Here is a 19,503-nt window from a genome sequence, read left to right on the forward strand (position 1 = left end):
ACAGTTTCCTGGCTTGTTGCTACGCTTTTGTCTGCCGTAACAAAACCTGCTTTCACAGTAAAGTACACAAAGAAAGAAAAGAGAGAAGGGGACACTTCTGAGATCAAATTCCCTATTTCTCCAGTGTGTGTTCCACAATTTATTTTATTAGAAAAATAGGACTATCCAACTGAAAATGTAAGCACTGGAATGCTGTTGATGATGATGATGATGATGATGATGACGATGATGATGATGATGATGATGATTATTATTATTATTATTATTATTATTATTATTATTATTACTACTATCATCATCATCATCATCATCATCGTCATCATCACCACAGCAGCCACTGTCGTTAGTGTTCCCATGTTTGGTTAAATTTGTTATCTTCATGATTTACATAAATCTTTCTTTTGTATTTTTATTGGTAAGCCTACTGTATTGCAGTGCTGTGAGTTTGATGTGCTGAATTTTTTCTGTTTCTTTATAATTTAAAATTAACATCATAGTTGATTTTATTTAATTTGGTTTCTTTTTCTTAGAGTTTCAATGTTTGTTTTCAGTTTCCCTGATGGCACTGAAGTCACTTTCAATTGCATAGCCAGTATCATGGGCGAGAAAACAACATGGAGGATCATCTGTGAAGATGGCAGCTGGGTAGGAAGATCACTAAACTGCGGTAAGCTTGGATATTTTCAACATCCTATGATGTACAGAGCTGTGAGTACTGTAATATCATTAGGCCTACAGTTTATATCTGTTTAAAAATGTTTTAATCTATACTAGGCCTAATAATAAAACTGAAACCTAAATTTTTCTGGTAATTTTCGCTTTTACAAAAATAATTGGTCTTGACTGTCTAATGTGAATGTTATGTTGAATGCAGAAGGAGAGGACGTGCTGGATGGGTCAGGAGTGCTCCGGAACAGTACCTGCGTATTCCGCAACACAGAACCTAACTTGGTGTCATTCTACAATGACCAACAAATCACTGAAGAAGTTGTGGAGTTTCCACCAGGCTCAATGTTGGTGAGTGACATCTCTCATTAACAATACAGAATAAATCAGTTCTTACTATGTCCTTCCTTCCTAAAAAAACACTTCATTACAGAGTAAGTCTACCTTCCAAAATAAATTAACTTGATATCACAGTTTTTTTCCTGTAAACATCTTGTAAGTTGCTCCTCTGGTACTATAACTCCTGGAGAATGAAAGTCAGTGTGAAGAATATTGAAAATAGAATACTAGCAATGGAAGAGAGTAAGAAAAAGTTAGTGCAAACAATTCATGGGAGACAAAAGTGATAGATTAAGCACACAGAAGAAAGTGATGAATGTGGGCACAGTGGTGGGAAAAGATATGAATGAAAGTGCGAGGGTGAGCCCCGGTGTAGCTGTGTCGGCTAAGGCTATTGCGCGGGTTCGATTCCCAATTGGAATGATTACCTGGTTGGGTTTTTTTAGAGGCTTTCCCCAACCGTAAGGCAAATGTTAGGTAATCTATGGCGAATTCTCGGCCTCATTTCGCTATCGACGCTAAAATAACCTCGTAGTTGATACAGCGTCGTTAAATAACCAAATAAAAAAAATGGAAGTGTGAGAAAGAGTCAATGATTAAGAATGAGGGGATAAATATATACGGTAAGTGAAATGGAGAAGACGAAGAGAAGAAACCAAAGGTGGAAAAAAATAGGAGAATTGCCGTAACTAAAAGTGAATATTAGCAGTGGCGTAGCGTCAATGTAAGCTAAAAAGCTCAGCTTCCCCAGTTAATAATAATTTAATAATAAACCTGCAGTTTATGGAGGAAATGATTTATTAATTTTAATAGGATTTATATTTACGCGTTAAATATTGTGATGCGGCAGCTCAGGATGATTTGTGATGCAGCAGTAAACAAGAAGCCTGCACACACCAGCTTCCAAGCAGACTGGTTTCTTCTGTGTAATCCACCCCGCAGATTTTCCATCCCTTTCTAACTAAACTACCCTAGTCGCAGGAAGCTAGCTTTAACATTTAAAATAAGTAGTTTCCGAGTTATCCCTTTTCGCCAGGTGTGTTCAGTTGAAGTGTTAGTGTGCATTGTGGCTGATATATTAAATAATGGGCGAAATAACAGTTCCTGACACTAATTTACTTGAATTTTTTTAGGACAATTGTATTATCAAGACTGACTTACGAACAAAAGTGTGATTTAAAAAACAAATGACCGACTCCCTTGCTGTCAATGAAGGACACAACCAAAAGACAGACGCATACTTACGTAACGATACCAATATTGTGATTTCTCTAAGTATGACAGGGAGTGAGCTAATGTTATACGTATACATGTCTATTTGTTAAGAGATATGTGTAAACCGTGAAATCATATTTTACTACGTATCATTTGAGGTCATGCCTTATTGGCGTTACTTACGATGTTCCAACCAATCTTCGACTGCTGACTTGACATTGACTACTATTTATTTTAAAACTGTATTTTTGTAATACGTTTTCTCTTATTGCATGAAAGACAACTTGAGTTAGCTTCCCCTGCTCAAAATTTTATGCTACGCCACTGAATATTAGGGATATTGAGAGCAGAATGCTAAGTGCTGGTGATGTGGCAATGAAAGAGAGTGAGAATACTGACAAAAGAATACTTAGTGCTGTGGAAGTAGTGATGAAAGAGAGTGAGAATACTGACAAAAGAATACTTAGTGCTATGGAAGTAGTGATGACAGAGAGTGAGAATACTGACAAAAGAATACTTAGTGCTGTGGAAGTAGTGATGAAAGAGAGTGAGAATACTGACAAAAGAATACTTAGTGCTGTGGAAGTAGTGATGAAAGAGAGTGAGAATACTGACAAAAGAATACTTAGTGCTGTGGAAGTAGTGATGAAAGAGAGTGAGAATACTGACAAAAGAATACTTAGTGCTGTGGAAGTAGTGATGAAAGAGAGTGAGAATACTGACAAAAGAATACTTAGTGCTATGGAAGTAGTGATGACAGAGAGTGAGAATACTGACAAAAGAATACTTAGTGCTGTGGAAGTAGTGATGAAAGAGAGTGAGAATACTGACAAAAGAATACTTAGTGCTGTGGAAGTAGTGATGAAAGAGAGTGAGAATACTGACAAAAGAATACTTAGTGCTGTGGAAGTAGTGATGAAAGAGAGTGAGAAAAATCAGTACAAATAAGTCAGGGATGAAAAAATAAACTGATAGAATAGCACAGAGATGGTGACAAGAAGAGAAGTAACTGAAAGTAGTGAAGTGAGATGGATAACTTATGGAAACAAGGAACTAAAGCATATAAGTATATAATAGTAGGCAAGGAGGGAATGAAGTATATAGATGAATGGTGAAATAGGAAATAAATCAAAATAGATAAAAGCTTAGGATAGAGAATGTATGGTAGAGCTGAGACGAGATGTTATGGCACCAACCTGCGCGAAGTTTTAAATTGCCGGCCAGGAGTGTAGAGGAGTGGGGGTTGTTTGGTTTACGGTTCTCAAGCTCAGAGCGGCAGGCATATGCGTTTCATCTCTTTCTGAAAACATTCGTCTTGCCTTAGTATCACCAGTTTCCTACGCAAGAGTCTGAAGGTACCTAATGAAATTAGGCCCACTATTCGATTGTTATATTTTTATTCTCTGTCCGAATGAGATGACTGATCTGTGGTGGAATCAGATATCCCTAAGTTTATGGAAATGTTCTCCAAAATACTGTCCATCACGTGGTCACTTTCAATGTAATTGTTCTCTACTTTCTTCACATAATCATACACTGATATCCATTCTTGGAAGAAGCGATTACAGAGTTGGCCTCCGCTTATGCATAGCGTAGAAATTATAGATGAGTCTTCTTATGACCTCCTCATCAAAACTTCTACAGCTGCAACAATCTTCTTCTTCGGCTGTGATTTTTCTGGACTGGAGAAAGAATCTGCTGTTCCTGCCTCAATGTTTTTTCCTTCTTTCCTGATTCTTGCTAAGGTTCGCTTTGAAATACCAGTGGCAGCCAGTGCTCTAGCACACACGCTTTTCAATGGAATTGGTACAGCATTCTTACAGCCTCTTCTGACATGCATTTCCATACAATGTATGCTATTTCATATCCTTGACTATGAACTACTCTATGATTTCACACCTTAGAGACAATGCCATAATGAGGGCGGTCAGAAGGACAATGTTTTCAGTATTAGCAATAGCGGTAGTAGCAGAACGATCTGAACACTCGGAATGCTAGTAACCAACTAACCCAACACCCCTCCAGTTGAGTGTGAGGGCGAGTCCAAGCAAACGAACTAAAATGCGTCCCTCGCGCTGGTGCCATAACTTCTCGTCCGGGCTCTAATAAAAGTGGTTGCTAAGAGAAATACCGGTACTGACAATGGGAAAATTAGTATATAGATACTGTATAGGATTGACAGAAAGTTGTAGGCAAATTGTAGTAGAATGTAAAGTATAGAATAGTATTAGAACAAAGACTGAAGTAGAGATGAGAGTGGAGATAAGGTTTAAAGGTTAAGGGGTACGAGTATAAAATCTGAGACGGTAGACAGTCTGAAACTCACAAATGATACCAACATGGCATCACTTATGAGGTAACTAGGCCAGAAGATAAATGGGATAGGGTGGTCAGTTCCTTTCCGCCTCCATTGCATACATCACATATTACACTAATCAGACTTCAGATGCATACAAACAATTTTTTTTCCTCTAACACATATTGTCAAGTGAGATGTACTGCCTGATAATAGATGTACATATCAACCAGAACCTTAATCTGAGTATAACGAGATATATGAATTTTAAAATGACAATCCACTTTATAACCATACCATCTCAATCAATTTATATTTTTGTATGTAGCAAGTGCAGTGAAGCACATGGGTATGGCTAGTATATAATGAAATTATATCTTTCTGAGAAAGTACTCTTCCGCTGAGTTTAATTTCCTAACTTTCTTTGGAAAAAGTTTATTTCCAACAATTAGTATAGACTGTAGCCTACTGAATTCATGATGCCATCAGATTAACACTGTGCAGGTAGGACTATTTCTGGAAGCACTATACTTGTTTTTTTGAAAGATGGGACAAGACAGTTAAGCGGCCGAGCTTGGAACTACAGTGCCATGTTGCCAATATGGACTACCATGCTGCCAGCTGATGGAAGCTAGCAATTGTCGTTAAGATGGCTGACGTTAAAACATTCATTGACAATTGACGCGAAGGTAAGAAAACAATACAAAAATCGACAGAGAATCAAAGACGAAACGTAACAATGCTAACATTGTGTGCACAATAAATGTCGCCAAGAGAGCTATTAAGCACTCACCACATGCAAACTGTAAGTTTGGCAACTCAACTGTTGTTACCATAGCAACAGGCCTACCACGCTATGTGACATTCAGTTGTTTTTCCGATCGCAACGCTCCTGTCATGTCCCATCTTTCAAAAAATAAGTATAGGAACCAATCAGTCATCTAATAAACATGTCTGCTGATGCCTTTAAACCGTTGGAGAAGATTTCTTTGTGAGATAATGATGGGTAGCCTATTGCATTTCCTGAAAATCTACTTCTTCCTGCTTGTAGGTTTCAAGATGTGTCGACATTGGGAAGTATGCCATGATTGGGTCAAACCGTCGTCGCTGTGTGGGAGGCGAATGGGATGGTCAGAAACCTGTCTGCTTTGGACTGAACCAGGAGAATGATTATGCATGTAGGTACAACTCCATTGCAGTCTAGTGTCGCTTACTAGTAGCAGATATAGTTCATAGTGGCTTGTAGTGTAACTCAACTCAAAATATTAAACAAAGATATACCGGTAACTGCACCTTGTAGAAAAACAATAGGTGGAATGAGGATGTACTGAGAATGTAAAAGAAACGTGTATGAGAGGCAAAAACAAGTGAGAAGAAGGTTAATTGAAACTTTTTTTTGTTCTTAGATATCCATTGAACTTACACACATTTTATATCAATTGTAATTGAAATAATTTCAACAAATAGTTTTATCAATTGACTTTCAAATAAATCACAAAAAATTGGAAGTGGATATAATTTCAAATGAAAAAACTTAATGTGCGAGTCTTCAGTAAATACCAATTCTATTCATAATATTATAAATATTATTCTTTATTTATTCTTGTCATTTTTATATAAAATTGGTATTTTTTAATAGTTTGTACTTTTGAACTTGCAATGAGATATGAAATTAAATTGAAATATATTTTCAATATATATCATATACTTTTAATATTTAAAAAAAATGGCCCGGAAGTTCATGCCCTAAAAAATTACTAAATATGCATGCAAATATGCCCTTAAAAAACAAATAAGCCAGTAAATATGCACTAATAAATTAAGAGAAATTATGATTCTTGTAACTGCACGAATGCTATTCCTTAGAGGTTGAAGCAGAGGTGGTTCCATTGTCTCAAATCAGCAAAGAGTTACAATTCACGACTAACACATGGCTGAGATTTTCAATTTGAGAAACTGCATCTGTTGTTTCTGAACATGCTTTTCTATCTTAAAAACTCCCTTTCATGTTATACAAGATTATTGGGGCGTATTTAAGTTAGGCATGTTAGTTGTTTCGTAGACTTTGAGTGCCATGGAGGATTTTCTTTCAAGAATGTTTCGAATATCTCATAACTGTTGTTATCCAGGATTTTTCTAAATAATGTTAGTCACTTTTTCCTTCTCTTTTTGACCTACACTGCCAGGAACAGAACTTAGATTACATTTCATTCCTTAAAAAGTAGCTAGTGACAAATTATGTAAGGGGGTTGCAATCAATTTCCAGCAAAGTGATTGCTTTTGGTAAATCGGAAAAATGAACAGAGTCTCTTCCAACTCATTGCTTGTCAGTACCTATATTTTGAACTCTCTCAATAGACACAGCATTACTCTTGTCCAATGAATTAACCACCTCTTGAACAACTTGTAGATTCTGAGCATAATACAAGACCACATCGAGTCCACATTGCCCATCGGATTAACACTGTTGCAGGTGGAAGTGGAATATTAAGATGTTATTGATCTAAATAGCTCAACTCTTCGGTAGACAATAAACATACAATATATATATATATATATATATATATATATATATATATATATATATATATATATATATATATACATATATATATATATATATAAAACACAGTTATATGAACACTTTACAAATGATGATAATTAAGATTGGTAAAATTCTTCGGTGGACATTTAACAAAATTTTTCTTTATAGAGGCATGCAAGTCAGAGACCTAGCACGTGATGTTTGAGTGTTCGTATTTCATCACGATGATTAACACATTCTATCTCTCATGCAGTTCCCTGCTTTTTGTATTAACGAATGTAAGATATCTTGTAAATGTTATAAATTTTCCATATAGATCTTAAAGTGTTGAAAATATTACGCGTTTATAAAAATGACGAAAATATGTACTTATATCCAACATAATATCATGGTTAATGAACTCATAAATATTTATAATTCGTACAGATAATGTGTAAGCATATAATTACACCCTCTAAGGCCCGATGCAGACTAGCGTCATAAAGACGCGCGTCCACTTATTTGGTTAACGCTGTATCCCTGCGTCCACCCGTCCACACGTAGCGTCATAATCACTATTATTCTACGTCGATTTCCTTGTCTATATGGCCCAATGCAGACCGCCGTCTGTCTTTACCTGACGCTGCATCCCGGGAACCATGTGTGTATTTGTCACTTAGAACAATGTACTTCTAAACCGCGCATCACAGCGTCCTTTTAACGCTAGTCTGCATTGGATCTAAGATAACGTATTGAAATGCATGAATTTCCGGGTCCTATTTGTAACATTATCTAGAAATATATTTAAAAAATTCAGTGATATCAAAACACCTGTAGTTTACAAAAGGAATACAAAATAATTTTATATTATTTTAATAATACTAATATTTCAGTAGGTACTCACAATTAAGCTTATGCATGACATGAACTGTTGTCTAGAAAAATAATCGAATGACTTGTAATTACTAAAATATAATCAATGTAATAAGTTTTAAATTTAAATAGCACTCATTCTCAATCCTAAAAAGGCACACATAACTCCTGGACAAGTCCTTAGTTGTGTATTTCAACAAAATATTACTTATGTAGTAAATTAACTATGTTGCCGTTATTCAGTGGTTTCAACACGTGAAAATTAAATACGCATAAAAAGAAGAGAATTGGCAATTAATTTCAGTTATTCTTATTGGTAGAAATAATATTGAAAATTAAATTAAGGTGTTTTATTTTATTTTATTGATTTTAATTTAGAAAAAATTCAGCAAATACGAGTAAGGTTTTCAAGAAGCTTTCAAATTATCTTTTCTCGGAAAACTATTTCCTGTTATTTTATGTGCTAATCTTAGGTTCCAATATACCGGCAATTGTCTAGTTTTATAGAGGTTAATGTGACTATGTTTCATTTGTTTATTTTTAATAAAATTAAATTAATACCTCTGTGTCTTTCTGTAATCAACATTTGCATACTAATGCATAAAACAGGTTGAGAAACACGTTTAGGAAAGCAAGTAGGCATTATTCATTTTAGTAGTGAATGGATTGAAATGCCATTTTAGAATCTTACTGTTTTGTAGCATATTTTAAAACCAAACAATGTCAACGATATGTTCGCAAAAATCTGTCCCCTCAAGATGTGAAATTTTTGTATACTGGTACGTAAACTGGAGATGGGAAAGTTGGCATGTATATCATATAAGTTCTAAAAGTGTCTAAATCTTTCAGCTCTAAAAGGAGCAAATTTTAAGTACAAATAAGACTTCTTCAACGTGGTTCGAAATGATTGTTTTTTTTTGCATCGAGTCCATTTTTTCGGCTTTATTATCAGCTCTTGTTAACAGACCCAACAGATAGGTTCCCCTTTTCTTGCCTTTTGATGATGGAGTCGAAACACAGGATGTTCCGTTTATGACATGGAAAGAAGTATGTTTACTGTCCTCACAAAAACTGACTGTCTATATTACAAAAGAGAAAGATTCAAAACACCTAAAGATTTATAACAGTGTCTTAATAAAAGTAAGTTTTTAAACATGCAAGATCCATTAATGGAATCGGCCTATTATGTAGACACATTCTATTTCTCCTGAAAAAAAAAATATGAGGTTAAAATAAATAAGTTTGAGAGAAAAACGTTAAAATTTGTGTCACTCTGTATTATATGTTTCTTATTTTACTGGGGGTAAAATGGAAAGACAAAATACTAACGGAAGAAAAACTTTTTGAGAGAATACCGGTACAGGGAAAATTACTGACTTTTTTGACATTTATACAACAGTGTATCTAACTTTCGCTTAGAAATTATGAACACATGCTAAAATATTGAATGTCTTTTGAATATGATCATTAGAATATAATTGAAGAATGTGATCCCAAAACGTTTTAAGTCCATTTTTATGAAAGGACTGGGCTAGTTTTTTTTTTATCCACCAGTCTACGGACTGAGCGAGTTTTCAAGTGACATGCACAATAACACAAACTTTTAGACAAGGATTGGTATTATTTTGAAAGAAAACAAGCTTAAAATGTAATGATAGAGGTCTAAAAAGAATAATGTGTATGTATATATCATAAAAATGGCCAAATGAATCACACTATTCAATTAATTTCCTTTGTGAGTACCATCACAGTTTCATTTTCTTTTTGTAATGGCATGACTCTTCACATGCCGTTATTTTTTCTATCATTATCTATCTTCCAAAATTGGGCATTTAGTCTAGTGTTGTCCTCATTTTTGTGCACATTATGAACCAACTTCAGACATTCAAATGAGCTGGCCATTCTTGTCATACAGTTAATATGGCAAGATCCTCTATTGGGACCAGATGTTGGTGCAGGACCAGGTTAATTGCATTTAACACATTTCCCAGAAAAGTTATAGTACAATTCAACTAGTTTCTGTTCTTAGCTAAAACTTACATCAGAGTTGGAATGCTTTCAGTCCATTTTCTTTGAAACATTCTACATAAATTTGTCAATAATATTCCTTATATAATATGATAATGTCATCGCTCATTAGTACAGTTCACTAAATCCAATTTCTTCAGAGTCAAGAACTTGTGCCTTCCTTTTAGAAAAATCACTTTGTCCTCGCCAGACATCTAATCGCGTAATCTGTGTTCCTAAAACATGCATCTGAATTTTCTACCAATAACCCTTATAGTACCTAATATTACTTCAATTTTTTAAACAATAGCATTCCATGATGTTCCACATTTTGAAAGACTGTCAGTACTACAGTGAAAATTTAAATAAAAGAAGATTACACATTTATAAGTGACCATAAATGGAAACAACGAGCACAAGTCTAATCATTTTTATTTTTAAAATAAAGAACGTACCTGTATTTAAACTATCCATAGTATAAAATCACTCATCTACAACAAACAAAATCGAACTTTACTTCCGTAATCACAGAATGAAACTGGCACAGTTCATAAATATACGTGCTGATAGCTGACATTGTAAATGCTGTAATTTATGACAAGATGATGTTATAAAGTTTATCTTTTGCCTTCTGCATCCTCAACTATCCACTTAATACTGTAAACATCTCAATGATTTTCTAAGAGATAATGGAGTAAGGTGGCCATTTGCTTTTCCCCTCTCTTGTATACATCACTGACTACATTAGTAATATATTACACTAATCAGACTTCAGATATATACAAACAATTGTTCTTCCTTTGACAATATAGTCAAGTGAGATATACTTTCTGATAATATATAAACATATCAGCCAGGACCTCAATCAGAAGTAAGATATAGATGTCGAAATTGAAGTCGACATATTTTTACTGATTCTGATTCAGAAATATTGCATTATGGCAATTTACGTTTTGTAACATTTACTTTGCATAAACTCGCATGTATATTCAAATTTTTAGTAGTATTAATAGTGTGTTTTCTTTGAATTTAAGTGTTAATGATTATATATAGTACTAATATTTGTTGGTACAATTGTATGCTGTATTAATTTCAGTCTGGATTTAGAATCTAATCATGGACATGTGTGGCCACCAACATGTGGATGAACGTGAGAGATTTAATCATTTAGCTTCTGTATGTCTAGAAACATGGCAGAATAGTTTTGCCTGCATGAGATAGTTGTTAGTTTTAATTTTTCTCGATGTTCACAATTTACCAACACGTTGGCAGACTTGCGTATGCTTGGATAACAGTTTTTCTTCCTGCAGTGGAGAAACCGCCAACGATCTTGTTTCGCCATCAGTTGGGACCAATCGCGCAGAGCAATGATGGGCGCCTAATTGTGTATCCAGGAACGATCCTACATATGGAATGTCTTTGGATACGAAGATTCGGCACACCCAAGTGGGTTATCAGCCACAATTACAGGTGAGGCTGAATTTACTACTACTTTTACTTTTAAAGGCTTCTCCACTTTATAAGCGGTTGCCTTGAATTCCCTTTTTCCATTCTTCTCTATTATTCCAGGATCCATCTTCGAGGCCTCTAGCTCTCATTGCTTCTATAATTCTTCCCTTCCACATATATCTAGGCCGTCCTCTTTTTCTTCTTCCAGGTGGAGACCAATTCAATACTTTCTTGGGCCACCTCTCGTCTGACATCCGTTGCACCTGTCCAAACCATTGTAGTTGTCTCCGTTCCATACAGTCGATTATATTTTCTTGTAGATTCAACTCTTCCATAATAATGTCATTCTTAACCTTTTGTAGACGAGACACCCGCAAGCTATGTCGTCAACCATCCATTTCCACTGCTTTAATAGCATTTTTTTGTCTTTCATTCAATGTCCAGCCCTCGGCACCATATGTCAGAATACTTTCTACTATCACATTTAAAATCGTCAGCTTTGTCTTATGTGTTATGTTCCGACTCCAAAGGACTCCATTTAACTGCTTTATAGCAGAGCGGACCTGAGACACACGATTTTCACGTCTCTCTCACATGTACCAGATTGATGTAGTACTGATCCCAAGTACTTAAAATGGTCCACCGCCCGAATTACACCACTCTCTAAATTCAAATTTCTACTTTCTCCGCTGACTACCAGATATTCTGTCTTTGTAAAATTAATATTTAGACCTCTTGATTTATAACAACTTATTAACTTTTTGTCATAAATTTTATGTCATCCCTTTCTTGTGCCATGATGACCTGGTCGTCTGCAAAAAGTAATGAATGTATAATCTTATTCTTAATTTCAATTCCCATTGAGCTACAAGACCTATTCCATTGACTCAAAACAGTTTCTAGATAGGAGGCTGAATTTAATTACGAATTTTTATAGACGTTGAAAATATTGTGCAAGTTCCACACTTCATATATATTGAGATAAATTATTTTAGAAATTGTTTATTAGAATATATAATGTAGTTACTTTCTTGTGTATTTATTCATCTTCTTTATAATATATAGAGTCAACCGTAAGTACTTCTGTCCCGAACTTTTCTTCCATTCACCGTTCCCTCTAATGCATCCTTCAGTAGGTAGTGACACAACCAATTTCTTTTTCTCTAATGCCGTAACTGTTTTGTATATTTATTGATTCTTGCTATACTTATTTATTTATTTATATTCATTCATTCATTCATTCATTCATTCATTCATTCATTCATTATTTATTTATTTATTTATTCATTCATTCATTTATTATTTATTCTTTTATTTATTCACTCAGTCACGTATTCATTCATTCAGTCACACATTCATTCATTCACTCATCCACTTATTCATTTATTTATTTATGTACTTAGAAAATTTTGTTATCAATACTTGTATATTTAATGCAGTTACTTGTTTTTATATTAAATTTATTTTAGTTACTGGTACTTACTTCTTTATTAATTAATTTTTAATTTATTTTGCTGTTTATTATATTCATTTGTTTTTGTGTTTTGTAATTTAATTAATTATAATTTGTTCATTTATATTTGTGTTTACTGATTTACGTATGGTACTTTACACATTTTAATTTCATTGTTCGTTTATTGCTAACATAGCCCTACTCGTATTCTATTTATTTACATTCTTGGTATTTTGCTTTAATTTTAGTAATTTATTTTATTTGTGTACATATTTATTTTCTAGTGCATTTTGATTATCTTGTAGCCTATATTAATTCCCTTTGTTTGTACTTTTAATTGTGTTTATTCATGTTATTTATTAATTTTTGTTAATGAAATTATTGTATGTATATGAATATAATAAATTAAGTTTTCTTTTTCTTTCCTGTTACTGATAATCTATTTATATACCGGTACTGTATTTATTGTAGTTGATTCTTAATTCATTTTATTTATTTATTTATTTATCTATCATTTATTTAATTCGCTCATTCATTTATTCTTTCAATTCATGTATTCGATTAATTACTGTTAATTTGTCCCATGTAACTTGGTGGTCTATGTGTCATCCCTGAACTCCTTTGTGGAATGAGTTCTCATGTGAGAAGAAAATTTTCTCATGAAATTTAGTATGTTGTTATTTATTAATTAGTTATTCATTCGCTTTAATTATTTACATCTGGTTATTTATGCATTTTTACACGTATGAGGCGTGTTCTTAAAGTAAGTTCCATTTTCAATTATGGCTGTTGCATCGCTGCAATCGTTATTTTGCGCATGTGTGTTTCCTTCTTCAGTCCTCAGGCAAGCTGTGCATGCAGTTTCAGAGCTTCAGTCCGTGTGTGTGGTTAGTTGTGATCAGTTGAAATGTTTAAAGTGATCGAGCACCCCGCCGACTGTGAGATGCGGTCTGTTATCCGTTTCTTGAATGCGAGAAACATCAAACCAGCTGACATTCATCATCAACTTTGTGAGGTGTATGGTGATGATGCCATTAGTGATGGAATGGTCAGGAGATGGGTTAGAAAGTTCAACGAGGGCCGCATCTCTGTGCATGACGAGCAGCATACCGGTCGGCCATCTTTGAACAATAACGATTTGGTGCGTGCTGTCGATGAAAAAATTCATGAGAACAGGAGGTTCACAATTTCTTTGCTTTCCTTGAATTTTCCACAAATGTTGCGGAGTGGTTTGCAGGCGGGTGAATTCTACAATGAGGGGATAGAAAGACTTGTGCCACGACTCGATAAATGCCTCAATAATGGTGGAGATTATGGTGAGAAGTAATTGAAGTGTGGGGAATACAATGCTACAAAAATGGTTTGTAAATATTTTCCCGTTTACTTTCTACACCCTTTTGGAACTTACTTTAAGAACACGCCTCGTATTTATGTCTGCTTATTTATTCTTTCCAGTCTTACTGTTATTTAGTTACTAGGTAATTTTATTTATTTATATATAGTTATTAAAATATACATTTCATTTGTACACCTATGTATTCCTTACATACATTTTATGTAAGTAATGAATAATGTGTACCAGTACTTATTTAGTTGCTAATTATCATTATCATCATCATAATCTTCATAATAGGAATTAGGCAATAATGACTGTACCATTTTCACAATGTTTCAGGTGCATCATTTCCTTGAATGCCCGACATCTATCCTACCTATAGGTTTATATGTAGAAATTTAGACCAATGGGATTGGTGCTCACCCAGCATCGTGATGAATTTGGAGAGCTATAATAGACAGCGAAATTTGGTTCTACAAACCAAATATTAGGCTTAGGGGAGGATCATCATGCTAACCACACGAAATCCCCATACTGGCCGGATGTGATCACTTATCACTGCTCATTCGGCTGAGTGGGCCCTGGTCCTTTGTAGCCTGTCGTGTCCAGGGTTATTATTATTGCTATTAACTCATGGCAAACTGCCATATTAACAACATGTGTTTGTTTACAGAAAGTATCCAGAAGGCTGGACAACTGATCCCGGTCGTGATTCCCAGCTGGAGTATCGACTGAGTATTTATCACGCGAGTCGGGATGATTCGGGAGTGTTTACATGCGTCACTCCCACGAGACATACACATGCAGTCGAGATACTTGTCAAAGGTATGACAATCAATCAATCAATCAATCAATCAAACTCCTGTATCTCCTCATGAGGAGCATAGGGCATTCACAATGTGCCTCCATCGGACCCTATTTGTAGCCAACTTCTTCACTTCGCTCCATGTTTTCCCCTCCCTAGCAATTTCCTCCAAAACTGTTCTCTTCCATGTATTTTTTGGCCTTCCTCTTGTTCTACTACCCTGGGGGTTCCAATCCAAAGCCATTCTTTCTACTGCTCCATCTTCTTTCCTGACTATGTGCCCTATCCAATTCCACTTTCGTCTTTTGATTTCTATTGTGATTTCTTTCTGATTTGTTATCTTCCATAGTTCTGAGTTTGTGATTATATCTGGCCATCTAATTTTTAATATTCTTCGTAAACATCTATTAACAAATGTTTGCAGTTTATTTTGTATAACTTTACTTGTTTTCCATGTCTCACAGCCATATAATAAGACTGATTTCACATTACTGTTAAAGTTTTTAATTTTTGTAGATCTTGATATAATATCAGATTTCCATATTGGGTACAACTGGACAAATGCACTATTTGCATTTTTAATTTGGTTCTTTACATTCTCAAAGGCTCCACCATCCTTGTCAATTATATTACCCAAATATTTAAATTCTTGAACAGTATCAATGCTATTATTATTTATTATAACTTTATCTGTCTTTTTACTATTTAATCTCATTTCTTTATGCAAATCTAGTCTTTCAGGTAAAGCTCCCTGTAAAGCAGATTTGAATAATTTCAAGGGTAAAATTGTTCCTCTGGTTGAACGTACCAGTGTTCTGCCAACTGAGCTACCCGGGAACTCCACCCGACACCGTCTCAACCTTTCCCTTTATATCCACACAACTCGCGTGGGCTGACGAAACGCCAGAGACCCACATCGAGTGCACACAAACTCTGTGTGACTTAGAATTGTGGTTCTCTGTTAACGTACACAGTGACGTACATATTATGCAAATCTAGTCTTTCAGGTAAAGCTCCCTGTAAAGCAGATTTGAATAATTTCAAGGGAAAAATTGTTCCAGGGCCGGGTATTTTTCCCTTGAAATTATTCAAATCTGCTTTACAGGGAGCTTTACCTGAAAGACTAGATTTGCATAGTATGTTGTTGTTGTTGTTTTCTAATGCCAGGCATTTGACAATAAAGTCATTTGACCTCTTGCACTGCAATATTTTTCAAAGATATTGTCATGGTTGGCCATTGACGCACAGAGTCGATTCTGTACCATTAAAGTAGTCCCCGCCCGGAGATCCGACTGGGGGACTATTTTACCTCCGGATAATTGGCAAGTTGTAGCCGATTTAAGTGAACACCATATTTTAACGTTTTGGTGGCTACTTCATTCACACACAACCCCCAGAATGTCTGGAGGACCACACCTGCTGTTGGTCGACGGGTCCATTGGACCTAGTTGGGAGATCTTGTTGATCACCAGCTTTCCCTCCTTAAGCCACTGGAGGACGATTTTAGTGTCCTAGCAGGTCAGCACTAGGAACAGAAAAGTAGAAAGAGGAGGAAGGAAAGTGAAATGAACCCCTAGGCCTCGAATGCTCTAATGCCGTTGGGGTCGAAGAAAGTAAGAGTTCAGTCAGAGGACTGGATAGGAAAGGGTAAAGAGGGAATTAGGTATTAAATAGAAAAAAATTATACCAAATTCAGTCAATAACTCATCAAGCTGACCAGTGCTAATTGATGAGTAGCCCCTCCCTTTAGTTCAGCTTGTAAAATTATGCTTACTAACAGCTGCACCACAGGAAGGTAGGGATGGGACATTGGGTATATGTCCAGGTTGGTTCCTTAAAGCCTTCAATGGGAGGGATTAATGGCTCTCCCCCTTGTATTCGACAAATGCCGTTTTGCATAATATGTACGTCACTGTGTACGTTAACAGAGAACCACGATTCTAAGTCACACAGAGTTTGTGTGTACTCGATGTGGGTCTCTGGCGTTTTGTCAGCCCACGCGAGTTGTGTGGATATAAAGGGAAAAGTTGAGACGATGTCGGGTGGAGTTCCTGGGTAGCTCAGTTGGCAGGTCCCGGGATCGATATCCGGCCCCAGAACAATTTTTCCCTTGAAATTACTCATTTCTTTAGTTTTCTTTACGTTTATTTTCATATGAGCCCCTTTTATTACTTCTAATAAAGTATTAACTTTATTCTGCATATCACCAAAACTATGGGAGAGCAAATAGATATCATCGGCGAAATCCAGATCTTCCAAAGTATCGTTTAATCCCCATCTTATACCTCTTCTAACATTGTCAACAGACCTTTCCATAATATCATTCATAATAATTAGAAATATGATCGGAGAGAGAATACAATTCTGTTTCACTCCGCATGTAGTTGTTATAAAAGGTATGACATGTGGTGTGAATATGTGACATCCTGTGCAAGTGGAGAGCTGTTATTAATTAAATTTGTTACTGTTTTACACATTTTGTGTGTAAAGTAGGAGTCAGTCAGTATGTGTATACATTTGGTAGGCAACACATGCAGTAGTGTGCAGCTGTGCAAGTGATGTAACCTATTGTTAGCCAGTGGCGTACACATAAAAGTTGGGAGAGGGTGATGATTTGTTTTCACTTGATGTATGTGGGGGAAAATCGTCCTATGTGGCCTAACAGTTTGTACTAGCCTTTGAGCTCGAACCCGGTGGAAGACAATAAATTTTTCGGGCAAGAACATTTATAGTAAGGTTTCCTCTGGGAAGGAAGTAAAGCTGCGGGTACCATGTTGCTTGATTTGCAGTAGGCTATATGAAAGATCCTAACTTACCAAAACAAAGTCAAAATTCGCTTGATACTGGTACTAATTAAGTATCTCAGATGTTGTGATTTTGATAGTCCTGTGGGTATCTCAACACCGAAGAGTTCTGTAGTTGGCTATTGGCCTAAGGGGTTAAGTACAGCTTACAGCAGTAAAATTTTTGGAAATATTCAACATGTTTTCTTCCATTACTGAATTTTGTACAATAATGAAAATTGGTATATATAAAACACTGTCCTTCTGATATATGAAAAAATATTTTTACGATTTAAAAAAAAAAATATTCATATACTTTTTTTTTTTTCCAAAATTCAAAATGTGCAGTTAACTGTGCAGTGAAGAAGTGATTCTCTCTAACTAAAAAACTTGTTACCTTTTTCATGTTCTCTCTTTTTATTTTATTTCTGAAACTCATGTTTACAGTATCATGCTTTTTCAACTACATTCCTTACAAAATAATATGTTTTTTTTTTATTATTGTGTTAGAAGAAAATACTGACATTTGACCATTTTGTAAAATGAATTTATTTTTTATCAGACAATCTATCAAAGAAAGACAAGTGATTTTGCATCATATTATAGATATGACATGCATTAATACACACAAGAAATTTCATCTCAGAATGTTGGATATGTTTTTGAGTTATGTGGAAATGCTTCATCACTGCACAGTGAACTGAATTTTGGGGGGAGGGGAATGTGTTGTTGTTGTTGTTTTCTAATGCCAGGTGTTTGACAATAAAGTCATTTGACCTCTTGCACTCCAATATTAAAAAAAAAAATGTAAATACAGTAGCGTGCAAATTAATCCGAACAAAGTAATTACATATGCAAAAACACTCAAACGGGATAAAGAAAGGATCTAAGACATACCACAGTAATCTATGTGGCCTCCCTTGTTCCTAATAACAGCTCTGAGACGATTTGGCATGGATTCCACTAATTTCCCACAAATATTCTTCATTTCTTCATCGCAAAACCATACACCAATGAGGGCAGAAATCATCTTCTCCTTTGTAGAACAATCCATTTTTTGCATTCTTCTTTTGCAAATTAACCACAAGTTCTCAATGGGGTTGATGTCGGGTGAGTTGCCTGGCCAGGGGAGTACCTGAATATTCTTCTTGTTGAAGAATTCTGTAGTTTTTCGAGACGTATGGCATGGTGCCAGGTCTTGTTGGAACACACCTCTGCCATCCGGAAATGATTTTTGCAGCTGGGGTACGATTCTGGTTTCCAATAAGTGAATATATTTGTCAGAATTCATCATTTCCTTGGTAGGTATTAATGCTCCAGGCCCTTCATGTGTAAAACAACCCTAAAACATTACTTTCGGGGGGTATTTGGGTGCTTGTTGGAGATGAGCTGCTGTTACTTTTTCGGATCCTTTCTGTACGTAAGAAACACGGTGGCCGTGGACCTCGAAATGAGACTCATCGGAAAAAAGTACATTCTTCCAGTCATTCACTGTCCAGTGTTGATGTAATTTTGCTCACATTAAGCGTTTTTTGCACATAACAGGGGTTAGCAGTTGCTTCTTAATAGGCTTACGAGCCCTTCGCCCAGCTTCCAAAAGCCTATGCCACACTGTTGTGACGTGAATATTCGCCCCAGTGGTAGCCATTAACTCGCGGGTTAAGTTGACAGCAGTTAGTCTAGGACTTAATTTACTTTTCCTGACAATTAAACGATCATCTGCAGGTGAAGTCTTCCTTTTCCGGCCACAGTTTCCT

General features: G+C 35.5%; 1 protein-coding gene across 13 annotated transcripts in view; it reads left to right on the forward strand.

Annotated features, from left to right (window-relative positions):
* The window catches only part of Hasp (Hig-anchoring scaffold protein), a 797,842-nt gene that overhangs the window by 743,367 nt on the left and 34,972 nt on the right, over nt 1-19,503 (forward strand). For 12 of the 13 annotated variants that reach the window (XM_069820307.1, XM_069820300.1, XM_069820301.1 and 9 more), the window contains 5 exons: nt 552-667; nt 875-1,017; nt 5,568-5,694; nt 11,216-11,390; nt 14,832-14,983. In XM_069820307.1, coding sequence (XP_069676408.1) covers nt 552-667; nt 875-1,017; nt 5,568-5,694; nt 11,216-11,390; nt 14,832-14,983 — 713 coding nt within the window. The remainder of the gene's footprint in view (nt 1-551; nt 668-874; nt 1,018-5,567; nt 5,695-11,215; nt 11,391-14,831; nt 14,984-19,503) is intronic. The other variant, XM_069820303.1, reaches the window with a different exon arrangement.

The sequence above is a fragment of the Periplaneta americana genome, chromosome 3 (assembly GCF_040183065.1).
Source record: "Periplaneta americana isolate PAMFEO1 chromosome 3, P.americana_PAMFEO1_priV1, whole genome shotgun sequence".
NCBI classification, from domain to species: domain Eukaryota; kingdom Metazoa; phylum Arthropoda; class Insecta; order Blattodea; family Blattidae; genus Periplaneta; species Periplaneta americana.